Below are 22167 nucleotides of genomic sequence, written 5' to 3' on the forward strand. Positions count from 1 at the left end.
GTCCTTTTTCTCATTCAAGTGCTAACCTACCCAGGACCCATGGTGAAGAGTGTCCTTCCAGGTGGTGGGAGTAACAACTTATGCAAAAGGGACAATGGCCAGAGCCTAGGATCGATGGCCACAAGGAAAATAGGGATAAGCATAATATAGGTTTTCCCTGCATTTACTGACGTAAGCCCAGTCTGCCTAGAGAAACATGAGGGTTGAGGAAAAAGAAGTGGGAAGGAAGGCCTGATTCCTCTAGCAATTCAGAAGCCCCTAGGGGACAGGGAGCAGAGAACTCAGGAATTAGAGAGACAACTAATCTACTAGGTGGCTGGGAGTAGGGAGAGGGAAGAGGATTTCAGAGAAGAGATATGGTCACTACCATATCCCAAAAGTGAGCATGGGGAGAGAGAGAGAGAGAAACTCAAACACAGAGCAGGAGTGATGGAAACAGCGACAAGTCTCTGTCCACAGCCTACACTCTCACTGAAAAACGACAACAACAAAAAACACCATATAATTTTATGAAGATACCAACGGAGTGTTAATGGGGATGATTAGCTGAAAGATCTTATGAAGGGTCAAGTGGCAGAGCTAAGGGAAGGAAATCATGAGTAGTCTTGGGAACTCAGAGCTAAAGGAGAACCTTACAAAGAAGCTGGAGAGTATCACTCACTGCGGTGATAGAAGGTTTTTTCCCATCGCCTGCTGGGGGGTGTGTAACATCTGCTCCCAGGAATATCACTGGCTGTTGAAAGACTGCAGAGCTGAACAAGGAAAAGAAGACAATGGTGGAGAGTTGGGTCTTCTCTTCCTGGCACCATCTAGCACCCATTTTGCTCCTCTCCCTTGTGTCTGATTCATTCTGTCTGGCCAGGGTCTTATCTTTTCAGCAATCCCCAGAATGGCACCTTGTGTGACAAGGGAAAGTGGGCAATAGAGTTCATACCGCTGGTGTGGGACTAGGATGTTGTTAATGCCACCAAGTTTGACATTGATCTTCAGGCAGAGGTTGGACAGAGTCTGAGGCGAGGTCTTGACCACGTTCTTCACTTGCACACACTGTGTAGCCATTCCTAAGAGTGTATCTCCAACACGTTTCACCTCAGCTATGAGCAGGGAGAGAACTAATTAGGGCATCACAAATACTCACTGAATGCCTACGAGATGTCAGGCAGTCTATGCCGTGCTAGGGACCACAGTGGTGACCAGAAACACAGAGTCCCTACTTTTACATTGCTTATTATCGAGGGACTAATTTTAAAAATCACAAAAAGTACAACGATAAATGCTGCAACGGGAAACTTCTCAGAGCTATGAGTGTATATAATAGAGGGGAATAAACTAGCCAGAAAAGAAGTGAGAAAGTACTGAATGAACTGAAATCTAAAGGGAAAAAAGAACTTAGCAGAGGGGGGTGGGGGAGTTTGGGAGACAGCATCCCAGACAGAAGGCACAGCATGCAAAATGAACTCTGATACGAGATAGCATTGTATGTTTGAGAAACTAAAAGGCCAAAGTAACTACAAAGGAGACCACAGGAACCATGGTGCGAGAAAGAATGTGGTCATCAGGCTGACCTAGGGAAGAAATGAGGGTAGCTTATATTAAGAAGGCAGTTTTTGTAATGGAGAGAAATAGATTCAAAAGTATTTAAGAGACACAGAGACTACAAACATGTGAGTAAGGAGAAAATGTTTTTATGGATAATATCTGTGATTTTAGCTTCTGTAATAGAATAGATACATCATATGCTCTTGAGACATTTTGAGTTTGAAGTGCTTTTTTGTCATCCCAGTGATGGTATCAACTAAGCACCTGGGTACAGGTAGAAACTGAAGAGTTGTCTGAAACAGAGATGCAAAATTTATGCAGTATTTAGGAACAGGTGGTAAGTGAATGCATGATCTTGATGGGATTACCAAGGAAGAGAACAGAGTTAAAAGAGAAGAGAGCTTAAATCTGAAACCCGAGGAACTCCCAATATTTGTAGAATAGGAAGACGAGGCTGCAGAAGACTTCTGAAAAGGAGAAAAATCCAGAGAACTAGGAGGAAGATCAAGACAGTTTTACCATGAATATCAAGGAAACAGTGAGTGTTTGAAGCAGAACCAAGTATTCAACAAAGTCAAATGTTGTTAAGAGATCAGGTAAAATGAGGATCAGAAACACCCTTTCGATTTAGTGAAATCAAGGCAAAAAATTAATGTATAGAAGCAAAAATTATTTTGGTGATATAAAGTACCAAGTAAGAGACGCAGGATCAATGAAGGGTTTGGTATGTTTTCCATGGGAGACCTTGAGCATATTTTAAAAAGCTAAAGCGATCCTTTCCATTTCAAAGAGAAATGGAGTAGTTAGTGGTAAGCCAGTGCTTCTACAGAGAACATTTAGAAAACCCAGATAAAATACAGAAATCACCTTTTCGAAGGCAGCAGAGAGCTCCTTCGAGAACTGGAGGGGCTAAAACTCCAGAGAGGGAGACAATCTCACAGAGATGAGCTAATCTCAGCAGCTCCTTTTACTCTGGGTACATTTGCTGATTCTAGGTGTGGGCAGCAGGCTGAGAGTCCAGGCTTTATACCAGCAGAGGAACTACTGCCAGGGGATAGAGAAAGCATCTGGCAGAAATACACCAGTTCTAAAGGTGAAAGATTTAAAAACATTTTTTTTTTTTTAAAGAAAACATAGACTGGGAGCATTTGAGATCTTGCTCTCCGGCATATGTCATCAGTTTGGCTCAAATAAACTCTTACAAAAATTGGGGGGGAAAAAGAAAACATAGACTAGTATCTTCATGACCTTGGGGATTCTTAAACAGGACACAGAAAGTACTACTGGCCATAAAGGAAAAATATTGATAAATTGGACTACATTAAAATTTAAAAACTCCTGTTAAACAAAAAGATCCATTTAAGAAAGTAAAAAGGCAAGCCACAGAGCAGGGATATGTAATACACATGTATACTCGATAAAGGAATTATATAGAATACCTATAAGTCAATAAAAAAGGGGAAAGACTTGAGCAGGTACATTACAAAACAGGCTAGTGAAATAGCCAATAGACATACAAAGAGATACTCAACTTTATCAATAAAAAAAAAATAATCAAATTAAGGGCTGGCCCGGTGGCTCAGGCGGTTAGAGCCATGCTCCTAACTCCGAAGGCTGCAGGTTCAATTCCCACATGGGCTCTCAACCACAAGGTTGCCAGTTCAACTCCTCATGTCCTGCATGGGATGGTGGGCTCTGCCCCCTGCAACTAAGATTGAACACGGCACCTTGAGCTGAGCTGCCACTGAGCTCCTAGATGGCTGTTGGTTGGAGAGCATCCTCTCGACTCCCTCAAGGGATGGTGGGCTGTGCCCCCTGCAACTAACAATGGCAACTGGACCTGGAGCTGAGCTGCGCCCTCCACAACTAAGATTGAAAGGACAACAACTTGACTTGGAAAAAAGTCCTGGAAATACACACTGTTCCCGCAATAAAGTCCTATTCTCCTTCCCCAATAAAATCTTTAAAAAAAAATTGAATTAAAAGCACAATGCAATAGCACTAAATATCCATAAGAATGGCTAAAATGAAAGAGATTATACCAAGTTTGGTAAAGATATAAAGTATCTAGAACTCTCATACACTGCTGATGGAAGTGTAAATTCGTACATATTTTAAATTCCCTCCTAGATACACACCCAGTAGAAATGGGTATACATGTTCAAAGGACATGTACAAGAATGTTCACTGAAGCATTTATTCATAATAGTAAAAACTGGAAACCCAAACATGTCCATTAACAGTATAATGAATGGGTAAGTACATGTAAACTGTTATATTCATAGGATGGAAAGCTATAACATAGGCTACAACTACACAAACATGGATGAATCTCACAGACATAATGTTGAGTGAAAGAAGCCAGACACAAAAAAAGTATGTTATATGAGATTCCACCTATATAAAGTTCAAAGACAGGCAAAACTAATGTATGGTATTAGAAGCCAGAATAATAATGGTTCCCACTGATGGGGACTTGTTAGCAATTGGGAGCCTGGGGTTATGATAATGTCCTGGGCTAGAACTGGGTACTGGTTATACTGCTGTGACACTTGGTGAAAATTCACTGAACTGAATACCTAAGATTTCTAAATGTACATTATACTTCAAAAAAAGAGTTTATATTAAATATATATATTAGTATATAAGTAACATATATAATATACATATTTTATATATATATATATACATATGTATATATATACACATATATATATAAATTTAGTGGAGGGAAAGGAGTTAAAAATACTAAGGAAGGGTAGGATGCAGGACAGTACCAGATCAGAACTGGGCAAATGTCACACTGTCCTTCTACACTTTCAGGGCAACCATAATGCAACTGGACTTGCTTTGAAAATCACAGAGAGAATTCCATTCTTTTGGCCTCTCAGGAGGGAGGGTGAAAAGTCTTTAGAAAAATCTGATTGCTCTCTTACCTGCAGGTTTAATTCCTAGGCAGATGGCCCCATTGTCCTATTGGTATAATCAAGGAATAGCATTTAACTGGTAAAAACCAAAGTCCTGATTAAGGTGTAAGACTGTAGAGAGGTATAACATTACTGAGTCCAGGGAAGGGAAAATTCTGAGTAAGCATTGCCTTCCCTAAGCATGCTGCACTATATACTCCCCAGACAAGCCAAACATTGGATTTTCTGTTTAATGGGGGAAGGGGGGTTCCAGAAACTCTGGGAATTACTCAAAGCAGGTCTCCTAAAAAGCATCCTTATTTTCCAACCAAGGGCCATCAATGTAAGTCCCAAGAGAGACATGGATTGGAGGTCAACCAACTTCCATCCATAATTGTGTGTCATGTCCGTGGAAGGCTCTACCTTAGGTGTATGTATGTAGAGGGAAGAAGGTTTAAGAGCAGAATCAGATCTACTCTCTGTTCAAAGTAATATAAAGCAAGGTAGTAATTGATCAGCAACCTGATAAAATTTCTAGAAGAATCCAGAAAAAGACGAGTTCATCCTCTAGGTAGAATGACTAGAGAAGGTTTCAAGGAATAAGTACATTTAAACTGGGACTTGAAGGATGGAGAGAATTTTAAGGGCAAGGTATAGGATAACAAGTAGAGTACTTAGCTATTCTAGACAAAGGTAAATATGTGAGCAAAACCAGAGAGTGGGAAGCACAGACAAGGAATGAGCATTTAGAGTATCTACTAAGTGCCAGGCATCGTTGTTCGATGCTGTTTTTTATATAAATAATTCATGAGGCTGAGAAAGGTTAGGTAATTAGCCTAAGCCAGTAAACTGGCATAGCCAGATTAAAATCCAGTTCTATCTAATTTCAGAACAAGTGATCTTCCTGGTATGTGTGGCATACCAGAAAGGGAAAAGTACAAGATAAAGCTGAAAAGATTAAACCAAGATCAGGGCCCTGAAAACCTTTTATATTGTGAATGGGGACCAATGAAGGTTTTTGGGGGGAGTACTGTTACAAAATCTCATCCAATAACATATTCAACAAAGATTTAAGAAGCAATATTAGAATTAAGTTGAGAAATGTGGGTGGAGAACAAGGAATATATCTTAAGACTGTAAAAAAAGGTACAGACTGCCTCCAGTCTGGATAAAGGTACCCAGAAACAACTGTGATGCCACAGAAAAAAGAAGTAAATAAAAGAGCTCATTGGTAGACAAAGAAGACAAGCTACTAAAGAGATGGTCCACCAGAACACTTTATAAGGGCAGAGATCACTCTGGTTTTTTAACCAATGTATTCAGGATTGAGCAGTGTTTCCCACATAGTAGGTCATCAACAAACTCTTGATGAAGGAAAGGAGAGAGGTCAAAGAGCCAGACGCAAGCTGCAGAGAGGTCAAAGGTTGGATCAAGATTTTAGTAATACATTATAACATATGATAATAATAGGTGGTGACTGAAGTAAAATGGATGAGAACTTCACTAAAATGTAAAGACAGAAAAAGAGGGTAGAGGAGCTACCCCGAGAAGAGTCCTATCCTTGTTACCACTGTCCCAAGAGGACTATACCACACAGAAATCTGGACAATACCAGGCATTCCTGGCAATAATGAAAATAAGTAAGGGGAGACAGGAGAAAATATTAATTAGTCAAGAGAAGAGGAGAACTAACAAAGGTAGTTGGTGACCCTCTACAGAGGAGGTTTAGGTAAAAGGCAGAAGTAAGGTAGATGATAGAGGCAAAGGAGTAAGTGGCTGGTGAGGAAGTGGGTGTAGGGAATGTATACAACTCATTCAAAAAGTATGAAGAAAAACAAGAAAATAGGAAGACAAAAGCTAAAGGAGATGGCATGAGAGTGGTAATGTGCTCTAGGACAGGGAATCTGAAGAAGTTTAAGTGTTACAGGGTACATAAAGTCCCCAAGGTAGTAAGATGGGATGGTGACAATAGCACACACAGGTTGAGCAAGGTAAGAAGAGGGACCTTTTCCTTTGAAGCGTAATAGGTGGAGGGGGAAAACGGAGTAAGAGAAAAGTACTGAGCCAGAGATGTATATAGCCAGTCATTCCCATTCTTAAAAGAAGAAAAGAGAGGGAGAAAGCAAAAACTTCCAAAAAGTCCAAGTCATTCCCAGGCAATGGAACACTAACAGAAAAGAAACACCACACATTCTCCTTGGGTGTCCTGATAGACAACATTCTCCTAAGAATAGGAATCAGGACTACCCATCCCTGTATCTGGCCCAGCGTAGCCTGGCATGAAGATCAGCACAGAGGACCACAGTAAATGTTACTGGAAGGGAGTGTGAGCAGGTAAACAGGACCTGGGATGACTCGATGGCTCCTAAGGCTGACATTTCTCCTAGAAGAGGGGCACTGACAGTAAGGGACGGCTCTGGCTAGAGCTAAGAATCCACACTGAGTCTCCCCAGGAACCTCCAGGAAGCTCCCTGAGAAGAGTCCCATCATCGTGACCACTGTCCCAAGAGAACTGTACCATACACTGGCGTCTTCCCTGGCAGGATGACGATAATGAGCTGCAGCCCAGAGTAGGTGTTCTTGAGATGCCGGAACATGGGCTCCACGCTGTCTGCCCCCTGCGCGTATTTGCAGAAGCAAGGCTGGCCCTGGATGGGCATCCCTGCATCCTTGGAAATCTTCCGCAGCTGGTCTGTGAAGTTCCTGCAGCACAAGTATGGTCATGACAGGAGGCAGTAAGTCCCACTTTAATACCTCTGACCAAATGCCTCCACCATAGGTGCCTAAGCACTATGACAGTCACTGAGAGAGTCTAAAGTGGATGAGACATGATCACAGCTAGTGTAAAAAACATGTATAGTTGAGCAGGACAAGACAGAGCTTGCTAAGTGTTGAATGGCACAAGCAGAGAGCTAAGGGAGCCCGGAGAAGGGACCTGTGGGAATTCTCAGTGTCCCCACCATGTCCCACTCAAGCAATGGATTCTGTTACGAGTCAATAGCAGTAGGCAGAAGCCCAAGTGAAGGGCCTCCTTGCTCAAATTAACATAAATAAAATTCCAACAGTGATTGGAACACAGTACGTGCTCAATAAAAATGAGCTCCTTCCTACTGGTTCTTTGAAGCTTGAGAGCAAATAATTAAACAAGCTTCTTTCCTTTGGCTTTAGGGCTTCACCCTGGGAAAGGAAGACAAAGTTGGGAGAGAGGGTACACACATGCAATAGATTAAAAAAATTAAGCTACATAAATATAATGACAGACTAAAATGAACAACAGGAAATTTAAATCTTGCATTTAGATTAAAAACAATAATGTACAAAGAGAAAAAAGCAAATTGTTTACAGGATGCTATTATATAGCATGTAAATATCAATGATACATTGAAAAACCTTTGTAGTGGGAAAATAGTTATTTTTTTCACATATTTAGTTAAAAAACACAAGCTAGCTAAATACTGTATAATACTGTTACATAAAATTTAAAATCATTTATATGCATAGCGGTACATGAAATGTATAATTGGATAGGAAGGTCATAATTCATGTGTCAGAAGGGAGGAATAAGGGTTAGGAGGGAAGACATAAAGGAAACGTCAAGTTTATCAGTTATATTTTATTTACTTTAGAGAAGTAAAACATGACAAAAGTCTGGATGATGGACACATGGATATTTGCCATGTTATTCTACAGATTTATTTTCAAAATAAATCTGTAGAATAAGGAAATATAACCTAGCAGTTGTAAATAAGAGCCCAGCTCTTCGATGGACTATAAACAGTATTTTTTTCCATTTCTCTGCCTTACATACAACTGCAATGTAGCTACTAAAAAACCAGTGTGTTACTAGATTCCATTGATAGTGGGTCTCTACTTAAAGGAAACTGGTCTTCCCAATCTTCTATCTACCAGCTCAGTTGGGATACTGTGTCCAGCGTTGGAGGCCACAAAGTGTTGAGAGAAGTCTAAGATGGAAAAGATCTTAAGAGCCTACCCTAAGTGATATAGTTGAAGTATTGGGGCCTCTTTAACCAAAAGAAAAATTCTGAGAGTTGACCCTAGTACTCCCGCATCCATTCCCTCCACCTCCACAGCCACCTTTGTCTCTGGCCCCTCTATCTTAGGATAGGACATCTTTTCCTGTGTTCAGAATCCCATCCCCTCATACACACTTAGGAACTCTATTTCCTTTCCAGTTTTTCTGAGTTTTATATCCAGCCTGTGTTCACTGTGCACATTCTCCCAGGACAATCTCATCTGCTGCTATGGCTGAAGACTCCCAAATCTTTATTTTTATCCCAGAGCCACACATCCCACTGGGTACTACTGACCCAGGCATACAAGTCACATTCTTACCCCCTACATTTGGGAATCATTGGAAGAAGGAGATGTGTGATGAACTGACTCCTTCCAACTCAGATTCTAGGTTCATCAGTTTCTCTACCCGCAAAATATCCAAAACAATGAATTGTTTCTCAAAAAAATGGGACATGGGAATAAGAGAGAAGCACACAGAGAACAGAGCTACCAACAAGGTAACACAAAGGCATAAAGGCAGAGAGCTGGGAGCCTTTCCAATATTGCTGAGGACAGGCTCTCCAATGCTTGGCCAAGGCTGGGAGAAGCCTGGCTTAAATGGGGCTAAAATACCAAGAACCAAGGAAAGGGGACAAGAGTAACCCATTTAAAAGAAACTACAATTGGGATGGTAGTAGTTGGATACCTGTGAGGGGAGAAAGTGGGGCAGGGCAGCCAAAGTCCCCACAGTCAACAGGGCCTGCTGTTAACTAATTCTTATGAAAACCTCAAGGCCAGCTGACCCCACCAGGGAGCGCATCTCAGTGCCACGCACTCAGCCTCGCAGTGCACTGACCCCACCCAAGATGCAGAGAAAAGAAACCACCACTGCAAAAGACTGTGGAAACTACCAAACTGTACACTTTAAATGGGTGAATTTTGCGGTATTTGAAACATATCTCAATAAAGCTGTTTAAAAAAAAATGTACCGTGGGGAAGAGTCAGTGACTTCCACTTACTCATTCACTCATTCAAGACGATTATTCCCCTAACCTGTTCCTATAAACCACTTGGCTGTATCACTTTTTTCACTGTTGTCTGCTCCCAGCCCCTCAGCCACAGAGGCCTTTAAACTTATGTTCACCTAATTCAGGTCCCTCGGAATTGACTGAACAAATTCTGTGCACAGGAGAGGACAGCTCAGAGGACCAACTGAATAAACTGCTCTTTTCTGTCTCCAGTTAGGAATATAAGCTTTGAAGCCTCAGTCCAACATGACCCCAACTCTGACACTTTCTTGATATGCAAACTTTGTACAAGTTACTTAACCTCTTTGAGCCTCAGTCTCCTGAAAATGGAAATACCACCACCTACTTACTGTGAAGATGAAATAAGACATAAAATTAGGTACAATGTTGGCATAAACATTATAGTCACCACTACTACTATTTATTACCAATGTTAAGAATTATAACAAAAAAAAATAATTTGAGCCTCCATGAGAGGATTCATGCCCTGAAATCATCATCTCTGAACAAATAGGGCTCCTGACCCCAGATTGGCAGAAAAGAACAAGCATAAGTTTGTGCCAGACAGTTCAAGAAGGCAGAACCAAGAATCAGAAATAGCACACTACAGGTCAAATCTTGGCCCCTTGGGGGTAGGAAAATGCAGGCAACTCTAGGGTCCTTCCCACCCTTCCACCCATAAACCCAGCCCTCCTTACTTGAGCACCTCTTCTCGACACTGTTTTTGGGGTGCGAAGCAGGCGATGGCCCAGACTTTGATCTCAATCCCATTGTAGAACTGTTTCCCCCGCATGTCCCAGACTCCCTGATTGGGTGTGGCAATGGCCCGATTCTGGGGATAGGCAGAGGGGGCGCCCAGGTGAGCCTCAGTAGAGCCAGGTGGGTAGGGGAGCAAAAGCCCCTGGCTATCCAACCCAATCGCCTCCCAAAATGCCCCAGAGATGTTGTCTGGCCCTGACCCTGCTCACCCGGCCGCCATACTGCAAGATGGGCGCCGGCAGCACTCGTCCCGTCACTTCTGTCATGTCATCTTTCACTTTGATCCCAAATTCCTGGATGTAGGGATCTAGGTTATAGCTGGCATTCTTCATCTGCAAGACAAAAGAAGGGGATCTCAGGAGAGCAGCAGCTTAGCAATACTGCTCACCTTCTGGGTCCCAAGTAGAATGCCCTGGGCAGTTGAGTCTGGCAAGAGTAGCCCTAAAACAGGAGGGAAAGTGGAAGATGACATAAGTGGGAGTGGATAACATAGGGAAGTAATACAAAAGGGAAAAAGAAAAAGAAAGCAAAGTAGGTACAGAGTCAAGAAGCAAGAGCAATCCTATGGAATCCCAGGAAACAAATCTAGATTTGTGTTCTCCTGAGGGTCCTGCCAAGGCAGGAAAGCGTCTTGCAACCAGCGGCCCCAGTGACTGAGCAACTGAGCATACGTTTGTTTCTCTGCAGCCTCACTGACCAGGCGGCTGATCTCCTCCTGTCGGTCTGGGGCCGACCTCGCTGTAGCCTTTATCATGGTGGAAGTCTGGTTGTCCGTCAGCTTCTTAATGCAGCGCTGCCCAGCCACAATGTTACAGACCTGAGGAAACAAGAACGGTGGGTAACTCTGGCTTGAGTTCCGTCTACCCTATGTTCAGAGCCCCATAGTAAGGGAATAGACCTTGGCTGTCTGCGCTGGGAAGGGGTCTGCAAAATCTCCTGGGCACACAGGCTAAGTTAGAAAATACCCGTGTGCAACAAAAAAGACAATATGGCTACTTTGTGATTAAGAGCTTGTGATCCAGAGCCAGATCTGGGCTCGGCTCAGGTCCCATGTGTTAAATGGAGACAACAGTAATAATCTCATTGCATTGTTTGGAAACTAAATAAAATAAAGCATTTAAAGGGCCGAGTACAGTTCTGGAACACAGTAAGTACTCAATAAATTGCAGGTTAAATTATTTTTACCAAAGGACCCAATGTAGAGTTCTTCTAAATACTAAAAAGCTCAATACATACAAACTGGATTCCTAAGGTAGTAGGCAGCTCTCCAATGGTGACAGGAAGTCTATTTCACCATCCTGCAACCCACCAAAAGAACCGGGGAGGGCTCTTAACTCTTGAGCCCCAGTCTACAAATGATCACTGAGCCCCTAGACTATAGAAATCACTGTTTGTTGACTGACAGTTTCCTCTGTTGGTATGAAAAACATCCTGCCACTTGGTTCCTCTGTTTGGGGCCCAACAGAACACAATGGAGATCAGAATAGACTTTCCAGCGATATACAAGACTTTCACTCCCCAATCTGCTATATTCGAGATGCCGTGAACAGGAAGCTATTTGGCAGAGTAGAGAGAGCCAGTAGGTTTAGAAGACTTGAGTTTGAAGCCCAGCTTTGTCATTTCTAGGTGATGTTACCTGGGGCAGGCATACGTCTCTTAACCACTCTGAGATGACTTATTTTCAGTTATGCAGAAAAAACACTAGCTCTCATGAGGTGGTTGTGAGGATTTAGAAGAAATGAAACATAGAACTTGCTCCCATAGGGCCAACACTATTGAAAATACTGGAACTGTCCCTAATTTCCAGAGTTCATGCAGAACAATGGTAGGGAAAACATACAAATCGGTCAGTTCACTAATGAAAATCCAGAATTAAAATTTGTAACGTTGCTCTCTTATAGGTACCTTAAAGCTGTAGCCCTCTCTACAGATTTCAGCTACAGAATCAATACTAAGAAAAGGGCTGAAGTAGGGATGTGGAGAAATTGGATGTGCGGTGCACTGCTGGCGGGAATGTAAAATGGTATGGCCACTGTGGAAAACAGTATGGAGATTCCTCAAAAAATTAAACACAGAATTACCATATGATCCAGCAATTCTACTTCTGGGCATGTACTCAAAAAAAGTGAAAGCAGGGACCAGAACAAATATTTGTACACCTATATTCATAGCAGCATTATTCACAATAGCTAAAAGGTACAAGCAATCCAAGTATCCGTCAATGAAGGAATGGATCAACAAAATGTGGTATATACATACAACAATATTATTCGGCCTTAAAAAGGAAGGAAATTCTGACATAGGCTGCAACATAGATGAACCTTGAAGACATCATGCTCAGTGAAGTAGGCCAGTCAAAAAAGGCCACATATAATTCCATTTATATGAAATATCCAGAACAGATAAATCCACAGAAACAGAAACATACTAGTGATTAATAGGGGCTGTGTGCATGTGTGTGTGTGTGTGTGTGTGTGTGTCCAGTGGAAAGAAGAGTAAGTGACTTCTAAAGGGTATGAGCTTTCTTCTGAGGGTGATGAAAATGTTTTAGTATCAGATAGTGATGACAGTTGTACAATTCTGTAAATATACTAAAAAAAACAGTGAATTGGACATTTTAAGAGTGAACTTTATGGTATGTGAATTATATCTTGATTAATCTATTCTGAAAAACAAAACAAAACAAATCCCACCAGGCTACATGATTTGACGCTGAACCTGTCTCCAAAATCATCTATTACTTTTCCCCTCATCCACTACATGCCAGCCACTGTGGCCTCTGTCTATCTCTCAAAAAGACCCAAGTTTCCTGCTGCTTTAGAGCCTTTGTACTTGTTATTTACCTCCTGCCTGGAAGGCTCTTCCCCCAGGTTGTTACAAGCTTGGTTTTATTTCTTAAATTGGGACTCAGCTCAAATGTCTCCTACAAGAGGCCTGCCCTGACCACAGTAACTAAAGTGGCTCTCCAACCCCCTCCACCCTTACTTCTATCCCCTTAACCTGTTTTATTATTCTTATAGCACTTACCACCATCTGAAACTATCTTATTTATCAATTTATTGTCTATCTCCCCCTTCTAGAATGTAAGCTCCATGACAGTGGGGAACTTGTCGTGATAATCGCTACATTCCCAGCACCTAAAAGAGTATATATATGACACACAGTCGGAGCTCACTAAACATTTGCTAAATAAACAAACAACAGTAAAAATCAAAACATAAGTCATTATATAAATTATTCCCCCTCGAAAACTGTTGTGTAAACAGAAGTAATGTTATAATAACTTGCTAACAAATCTCAGCTGGCAGCCGATACGACCTAAAGCCTATCTACTTAGTTGGGATCGTCCCTAAAGACTTCCGCTTATACCTCGGAGAAAATATTGTCTTCATCACGCTTTCTGTGCATCAGCACCTCTTAACTGAGTCAGTTCTTGGGTTTGGGGATCTCTCCTCCCTTCAGCCTAACTCCCTGTGGTTAGTTCTGAAACTCCAGAAGTTCACCAAAGGCTTGAGCTTTGATCCCAGCTATCTGACTCCTGCTGCTGAAACAAAGTAAGACAAAAGTCTAGGCTAGTGATTCTCCAACCTCAATGTTTATATGAATCCTCTTTGGATTCTGTTAAAAGACAGATTCTGATTTAGTGGATCTAGGTGGGACCTGAGATTCTGCATTTCAAACAAGCTCCTGGGTAATGCCTATAGTGTTGGTCCACTGACCACACTTTGAGTAGCAATAAACTAGACAATGAAGCAGTCAGCAGTAGTTTCTCATTAGACACTTGAGCTAGTGTATGCCAAACCAAACACAGCCCAATGGTTCTATATTTGCATTCTATTACTTAAGAAGCGTTACTATTCTTTCTTTAATTTCAAAGGTCTTGAATTTCAAAGGTCTACTAAAGCATAAAAATATGACAAATCTTAGGGCTAAATTTTTTTCACAAAGAACACATTGACCATTAGGGAAATAGGATTCAACATTCAGCTCCATTTTCTCTAAAATAAGGTACACTTGTATCTCTAGGTCATTTAGGATCCCCAACTCCAGAGAACAGAGAAATTAAGAGGACATGAATGTGAGTATCTGAAATCTCTGTCCTAGACAAACTAATTACGTATTAAATGCAGTAAATATAGTTTTCGACTTTGCCTGGCAGTCCTGAAAGAACATGAGCAGGATGGGAAATAGAAAAGTATTTAGCAGGTAAGAATGAGGCCTACATTTCACAAAATGACCTCATACCTCTCCGAATGTCAATTTTCCAAACTTCAAAATGAAGATGAGAGGCTACAAATGGAAGAACAGACCTCTGATGATCAGTGAATAGGTACAATGTTTGTTCCCCAGCCCAGCCATCACTTGGCAGCCTTACCTCTAGGGGCAGGTAGGTATGCTTTTGTTCCTGGCCAACTTGCAGGCATGGCAGGTGGGGATACTTGAGCTGAAGGTTATATTTCTGCTTGAAATACTGTGCCACCGTGCACTCTACAGTCTGTCCACTCTCCAGCTGCAAGGGAAACCTGTTTGGGGGAAGGGAAGGAGGATATGAGCCCAGTATTCAATCCCATCTCTCTGGATCTAGAACCATGGGAAGACCCAGACTTGGCTTCATCCTATCCAGCCTCTTGAGTACTGCTACTCTTGGGAAAGCAGACAATACAGGGCTCCAAAAGAGAAGCCAAAGATTTGAGAGGCAAGTTCCACAACCATCAGGACCATACCTGATTCATCTGTATCTCTGGTGTTGAGCATAAAGCCTGACACACAGTAGGCACTCACAGTCCAGTACAGTCTGAGGGCAAGAAGGCGGATGAAATCACTGACAGCTTCCCCAAGGACTAGCCTAGGAACCCAGCTTTCTTTTTCAGAAGGAAGAATAAGTCGAAAGAGATTCTAACATTTACAAAACTGAGACAGGAGTCAGGGGAAGATGCCTGATCTATATAGTAAAGGCTGATGGAGGAAAGGTGGAGCCCAGGAAGGTAAAAATAGTAGGGAGAATATCAATGGAGCTGGGAAGATTGGGGGAGGGGTGCCAAATTCCCACAGCTTATCTTTGAAAACCGGGCCAGTCCAAGGCTTATTCTCAGGGTAAGTGGGTGAGAGGTGGAAGCCAGGGAGTGAAGGGAGTGTGTTAAAATATTAACCCTTCTCCACCAATGGATGGCTCAGCAACCCTGTCAACTTACGTCTGATGGCTGGCAGGACGGCGGGTAACATTACACACGCGGTATTTCCTCTTCATCTGTCCACAGTGGGTCACCTCCACCTTCAGGCCTGGGAGACACACACTGTTTGTCAGGGTTGGAATAGGTGGCTCAGGTTCCCAGGCTTGGCCTCTCCCCTGAACATATCCCAGGGGTATTTCCTTTTAGGGCTAAGTAATGCTGTTTCCCTTCCCTGCCTAGTTGGGTCCTCACCCTTGATCTCCTTAGTGAAGCGCACACGCTGGGAGTCCGTGAGGGGCTTGGGCTGCTCGTCTATGTTCCTGATGTCCAGCACCTCACACATGAACTCAATCACTGGCTGCGCCTTGTAGAAGGCCGTGGCTGAGACTGAGGGGACAGACAGGGTAGGGACAGTTCAGCTCAGGCTCCGTCTTCCAGAATAAGTGGAGGTACTGCTCTTTACACCCTCTTCCTTACAGGGTATTGGGATGGGGAGGGGGTTCCAGGGCTACAGGGAGTAGACCAGGAGTATGGTTGCAGAGCTGGGAGGGAGAAGGCTGGGAGTGTGGTCCTGGACTCAGGGTGCCCCTGGCTCCACCGCTCTCCCCACTCACCATCAATGTTGAGCATCATCTTCCACATGGCAGGGCGCACAGACTGGTGAAAGCCGAACCAGACCTCGCGCCCACCCCCCAGCGGGTGGTAGTAGCCCTCAGGCGGTGAGAAGAAGGAGCGGCCCACGGGGGTGTACCTGGCAGGGACAGGCAGAGAACTGGTCCCTCGGGCACAGGCCCCCACCCTGTGAGGCGTCCTGGGCACGGAGGAGCCCTGGCCTGGAAGGCAGGACACCAGGGCTTTAATTCCAGCTCTGATCCTTTCCTAGTGGTATGACTGACCTTGTGCAAGTCTCTACCCTTTCTCTGCCCTGCAGGGACAGATGGGGTGAGGCCCAGAGATATCTAAAAGGGACAGGGCCAATGCTTTAAACCATCTAACTTTATATACACACTTGCCTGGCATATGGTAGGGCGTCAAAGAATATTTTGTTTGAAAGGCACACTATAGGACTTTAATACGTGCTCATTCCCTTCCTCCCCCCAATAGCAGTTCTGACACCACTAGTAGCCCAGATACTAACTATATCCAGTACCTCATGGATGCCAGGTGCCTCATGGCCACATCCAGGGCTTGCACAGACTCCAGGGGAACAGGGATCTGGCCACTGACCAGAGCTTCATGCAGCATGCGCCAGCTCACAATGGCTAGCCACTTGATGGAGACCTTGAATATTCGATCCTTCCCTTCTCCAGGGATTGTCACCTCAAAGTCAACCTTCAGTAGAGAGACAGGAGGGAAGGAGTGCCAATGCTTTCCCACAGTCCAACATTCTCTGCCCTGCCCAAACTGCGCCCTGCCCCATGGATCTGCTAAGAATTTGCTTCAGCTGACGGGGCTCGCAATGAAGACTTCAGAGTTAATGTGGCCCCTTCGTCCCCAGCCATCTTGGCTCAGTGCTTCTGTTCCTCTCAACCACACTTACCAGAAAGTCCTTTAGGTCTATTTATATCTAATTTCAACCTGTCTGGAACAGGTACAGACATACAGCAGGCTAAGCAAACATCAGCACCTACCCCACCCCACCCTAAAACACACTTTCGGAGCACAAAAGATGAAAGGGCTCTCTGGAATGCCAGTCTCCAAACAACCTTACATGAGCTCTGTCCCACCTACCCCTGACACAGGTCGAGCCTGATTCCCAACCTTACCCGTTCATTGCCAATGGGCAGTGCTGTGACAGTGTAAATGTTCTTCTTTCCATCATACACCGGCTTGCGATCGCCAAAGATCTGAGGCTTGAAATGCTGGACCATGTATTCCACCACTTCCCTGTGGGGGATAGGAGCGGCCTGTGGAAGCTGAGACACTACCACTTCAAGCTTTTGGAAGTAATTCGAGGTCCAGCCAATGTCCCGTCTACTACATTCTCTCCTAGCAACTACTCTAATCTTAGCGACTCTATGGCTGTTCTTCTCAAACTTCAACATTCATATGAATCACCTGGAGATCTTATTAAACTTCAGATTCTGACTCAGTAGGTCTAGAGCAAAGCCTAAAATTCTACATTTCTAACATGCTGGTCCTCAGATCACCAAGGCTCTAAAGGACTTGTTAGAGTCGGTGTGAGTGCCTTCTGAGCAGAGAGCGAGGCTGAGGAGAGAGAGGAGGGCTTCATCTTAGGGTCTCTCCAGAATCAGGAACAAAATTGAGGCTGTTCTAATTCCCAAGCTGATAGCAAATATGCAGATGGGGAAGAGATCTAAACTGGAATAGGAATAAACTGTGGATGAAGAACCTCATCTCTTCCATCTCTCTGAAGCCCTAAGTTCCACCACTTCATTTTCTCTCCACTGCCATCTCTTTCTGGATTTCACTTTCTATCCTTCCCAATTAGATTTCAGTGCTGCCCAACAATCTTTTTCATGTCCCTGATCACTTCCTTTCCTCATAGACTATGTCAAACCTTCTTCACTACCTTCTAACTGCAGAACCCATTACTATCTCCTATCAAAAAGCAATTCTATAACTCGGAAAAGAGTAGACCACTGTAAGTAAGGCCACCCTCAAGTTCCCAGACAACCATATTTATATATGCATGTCCCTTTTCCTCTTTCTTTCCTTTCACACTTGAAATGTCCTTCCGTATGATTTTTAAACATCTGAAAAAATATGTTCAACTTCACTCATTAGAGAAACACAACTTAAAATAGACCAAAATACAAAAACAACAACAAAAACAGACAAACAGATCAATGGAACAGAATTGAAGAGTCCAGAAATAAACCCACACATATATGAACAACTAATTTACAACAAATGAGGCAAGAATATACAATGGAGAAAGCAAAGTCACTTCAGTAAGTAATGTTAGGAAAACTGGACGGCCATATGCAAAAGAATGAAACTAGAAAACTAACACTGTACACAAAAATTAACTCAAAATGGATTAAAGACTTGAATATAAGACCTGAAACAATAAAATACATAGAAGAAGACATAAGCACTAAGCTTCTGGACATTGGTCTAAGTGGTGTTTTTATGAATTTGACTCCAAAGCAAAGGAAACAAAACAAAAATAAACAAATAGGACTACATCAAACTAATAAGCTTCTGCACAGCCATCAACAAAATAAAATGGCAACCAACTGAATGGGAGAAGATATTTGCAAATGATTATTCCCAATAAAGGGTCAATGTCCAAAATATATAAAATACTCATACAACTCAAAAAAATAAAACAACAACAACAACAAACCAACTACCCAATTGAAAAATGGACAGAGGATCTGAATAGACATTTATTCAAAGGAAGACATACAGATGGTCAACAGGCACATGAAATGGTGTTAACCGCCACTAATTATTAGGGAAATGCGAATCAAAATCAGGAGATATCACCTCACACCTGTTAAAATGGCTATTATCAAAAAGACAAGAAATATAAGTCTGGCAAGGATGTAGAGAAAAGGGAATTCTCATACACTGCTGGTATGATTGTAAACTGGTATAGCCATTATGGAAAACAGTATGGAGTTTCCTCAAAAGAAAAAAAAAATAGAACTTCCATATATGATGCAGCAATTCCTCTTCTGGGTATTTATCTGAAGAATATGAAAACACTAATTCAAAAAGATATATGTACCCATATGTTCACTGCAGCATTATTTCACAATAGCCAAGATATGGAAACAACCTAAGTGTCCACTGACAGATGAATGGATAAAGAAGATGCTGTGTGTGTGTGTGTGTGTGTGTGTGTGTGTGTACACATACAGAGGGTGACAAAAAAAGGTATACACATTTTAAAAAAGGAAAAAACTATTAAAATGGTAAAACTCAATATATACCGATAACAAAAGATGAATACAAGTCACATTTGACTTCTGCAATTACAAGAGGTGCTCAAAGTGGTTACCATCAGCGTCGACACTTCTGATTACAGTGGACTACTGCTTGAGCAACACTGACCAAAGTGTCCATGTTTTTTGGCACCACCGGTATATACAATGGAGTACTATTCAGCCATTTAAAAAAAAGATGACATACTGCCATCTGCAACAACATAAAGGGATCTCAATAGTATTAAGCTAAGTGAAATAAGTCAGAAGGAAAAGGACAAAAACAGTATGATTTCACTCATATTTGGAATGTAAAAAAAAAAAGTTAAAAAACAAAACAAAACAAAACTTACAGATACAGAAAACAGACTGGTGGTTACCAGAGAGAAGGGGGTAAAATGGGTAAAGGGGTTTAAATATATGATGATGGATGGAAACTAGGCTTTTGGTGGTGAGCACACAATAGAGTATATAGACATCGAATTATAATGTTGTATACCTGAAATTTGTATAATGTTATTATTAACCAATATTACCTCAATAAAAAACCAAACCACATCCTGAGTCAGCTTAAGTGTGATATTTTTCACACGAATTAAAATTCCACAGTAAAACATGGGAAAATTAATTTAAAAAAAGTATATTCAAATATAATTTTTTATGTATCAAAATGCCAAATATCAAAAAATACAATATACTGAATTGGTACAGATATGGGGAAGAAGCACTCTGATACCTTGCTAGTGGGAGTATAAACTGGTACCTTAAAAACCTGGCAACAGCTCAAAATTTTAAAATGTTTTGTGCCAGCAAATCCACTCCTAGGAATTTATCCCACAGATACACTCATATTTGATTGCAAAAATGTATCTATATTTAATAACATTCAATAGTTTCATTTTTGTAGCAAAAGTTTAGACTCAACCTAAATGTTCCTCAATAGATTCATTAAATAAATTATAATAACATCACATTCATTGGAGCTATGCAAAAGAATGAAGTGGATATGTATGTACTGATATGTATGATTTTCCAAAATATAATAAATTGTTCAGTGGGGGAAAAACAAGGTGCAAAACAAAGTATATAGGATTCCATATTCTGTGCATTTAAAAAAATGCTCTATATACACATATGCTTGCATAAGCAGAGAAAAATATCTGGAAGTGTACTCAAGAATGGTAACAATCATACTCAAGAATGGTAACTATCATACTCAAGAATAGTAACAATCATACTCAATGGTAACAATATATCCTCTAAGGAAAGGAACTAGGGGACTAGAAATCAGGGGAACAGAAGACATTTTTCTTTGCTACTCTTTCTGTGATATTTTTAATTTTTTACATTGGGCACATATAGTTTTCAAATAATAAAATAAATTTTAAAAACAAATATTGCTGCTTCTCTCTAAGGCTAATCCCTCCAACTTCGTATCCTGTAAAGTCTTCCTGTCTCAGCAAGGATATCCCACTCATTCCTCCCACCTCTGTCACATACCTTTAACCTCTTCTCCACTAGTTCCTTCTCCTGAGTTTATAAACATATCCATGTCTCATTCTTAAAAACTTTTCATTCATTCATTTCAACAAATACTTGAAATGTGCTAGGCATTGTACTTGACCCCTATAAACCTCTCTAGCCAACATATTCTCTCTTTCCCCATGTTTCACTATCCAGCTATGTGGATAGACCTATCTGCTCTCACTGTCCCTACGATATTACCTTCCACTTATTCCTTAACTCACTATAATTAGATTACTAGCCCAACTACTCTACTAAAACTGTTCTGACAAAAGGCACCAGCTATCTCCAATATACCAAAAATATCCAATGACATTTTTCAGCATTTACCTTATTTGGAATCTCCTCCTCAAAAACCTTCTTGAATTTGGTGATACCACCCTCTATTAGTTTTGCTTTTACCTCTCTGGATCCTCTTTCAAGGTTCTGAGACTCAGAACAGTGAAGACCCCTGGACTTGGTGTCTTAGCCGTGTGCATCACTTACCGGTTAACTCTGCGAGGACATTTATCCGGCTTGATATCCACCTCGTAGTGGTAAACGTCAATCTTAGGGATGTCCACCTCAAAGTAATTGGCCAGGAGCTTGATTGGTTTCCCCACTGTGCCAATGCCAGGCCTTCGAGGTGCCTGGAACACCTGCTGCAGAGGGGGCAGGTACGCGCCCGCAGCTACAAGACAAAGAGGCTGGTGAGGGTAGAGTCTGGCAATCTCCTCACAATCGGGTCAGAGAAGGTACAAGGCTTCCTAGAACAGAAGCGGGAGAGCAGGAGGAAAGCCTCTTTTCTGACTACCCTACCCAGCTGAGGGCTCCCACTGGCTCATACAGGCTCATTTAAAAAAAACAACAAAAAAACCTCTCTCCAATTAGGAAAATTACCCTTGTTGTCTATCTTAAATTTGAATTTATTGAGTGACTATGTAATAAATTCCTATTACGTATTAAGTAAAGGGGCTAAGTTTGGTTTCTAGTAATAAAACCCTTCCTTCTCCTAGATGAAGACACATACCTCCTCCAGGTATCTAGCAGACCAAGAATGCCCTGTTCTCTGCCAGCCAGATGCTCACTTCATTCGTCACCACCCTGAACACAAAACAGCATCATCTTAACGCTCCTCTGCAATGTAGGCACGAGGAGGACCCAAAGGCCAGCTGGGGGAGGGGAAGGGTTAAGGTAACTGAATGGCTGAGATTAGAGAGAGAGAGAACCAGAAACGGCTAACAGGATCGAGTTTGGACACTAAGGACAGAGGCTGAATGAAACAGGGAGCTGGCAAAGAAACCAAAATTGGAGGTCACAGCTGGAAAATGGTTGAACTGGGAATCAGGGA

General features: G+C 42.0%; 1 protein-coding gene across 3 annotated transcripts in view; it reads right to left on the reverse strand.

Moving 5' to 3' along the window:
* The window catches only part of LOC308500579 (protein argonaute-1), a 36591-nt gene that overhangs the window by 9958 nt on the left and 4466 nt on the right, over positions 1-22167 (reverse strand). Inside the window, exons 2-14 of one of the 3 annotated variants that reach the window (XM_081055731.1) lie at positions 21324-21507; positions 17184-17304; positions 16568-16749; positions 16032-16168; positions 15670-15804; positions 15439-15526; positions 14622-14769; positions 10944-11063; positions 10456-10578; positions 10186-10319; positions 6964-7148; positions 935-1094; positions 662-752 (exon numbers count right to left, since the gene is read on the reverse strand). In XM_081055731.1, the coding sequence (XP_080911857.1) occupies positions 662-752; positions 935-1094; positions 6964-7148; positions 10186-10319; positions 10456-10578; positions 10944-11063; positions 14622-14769; positions 15439-15526; positions 15670-15804; positions 16032-16168; positions 16568-16749; positions 17184-17304; positions 21324-21507 (1808 nt within the window). Of the gene's footprint in view, positions 1-661; positions 753-934; positions 1095-6963; positions 7149-10185; positions 10320-10446; positions 10579-10943; positions 11064-14621; positions 14770-15438; positions 15527-15669; positions 15805-16031; positions 16169-16567; positions 16750-17183; positions 17305-21323; positions 21508-22167 lie in introns of all 3 variants that reach the window. The other 2 variants (XM_081055730.1, XM_081055732.1) reach the window with 2 other exon arrangements.

The sequence above is a fragment of the Rhinolophus hipposideros genome (assembly GCF_964194185.1).
Source record: "Rhinolophus hipposideros genome assembly, chromosome: 8".
Taxonomy (NCBI): Eukaryota; Metazoa; Chordata; class Mammalia; order Chiroptera; family Rhinolophidae; genus Rhinolophus; species Rhinolophus hipposideros.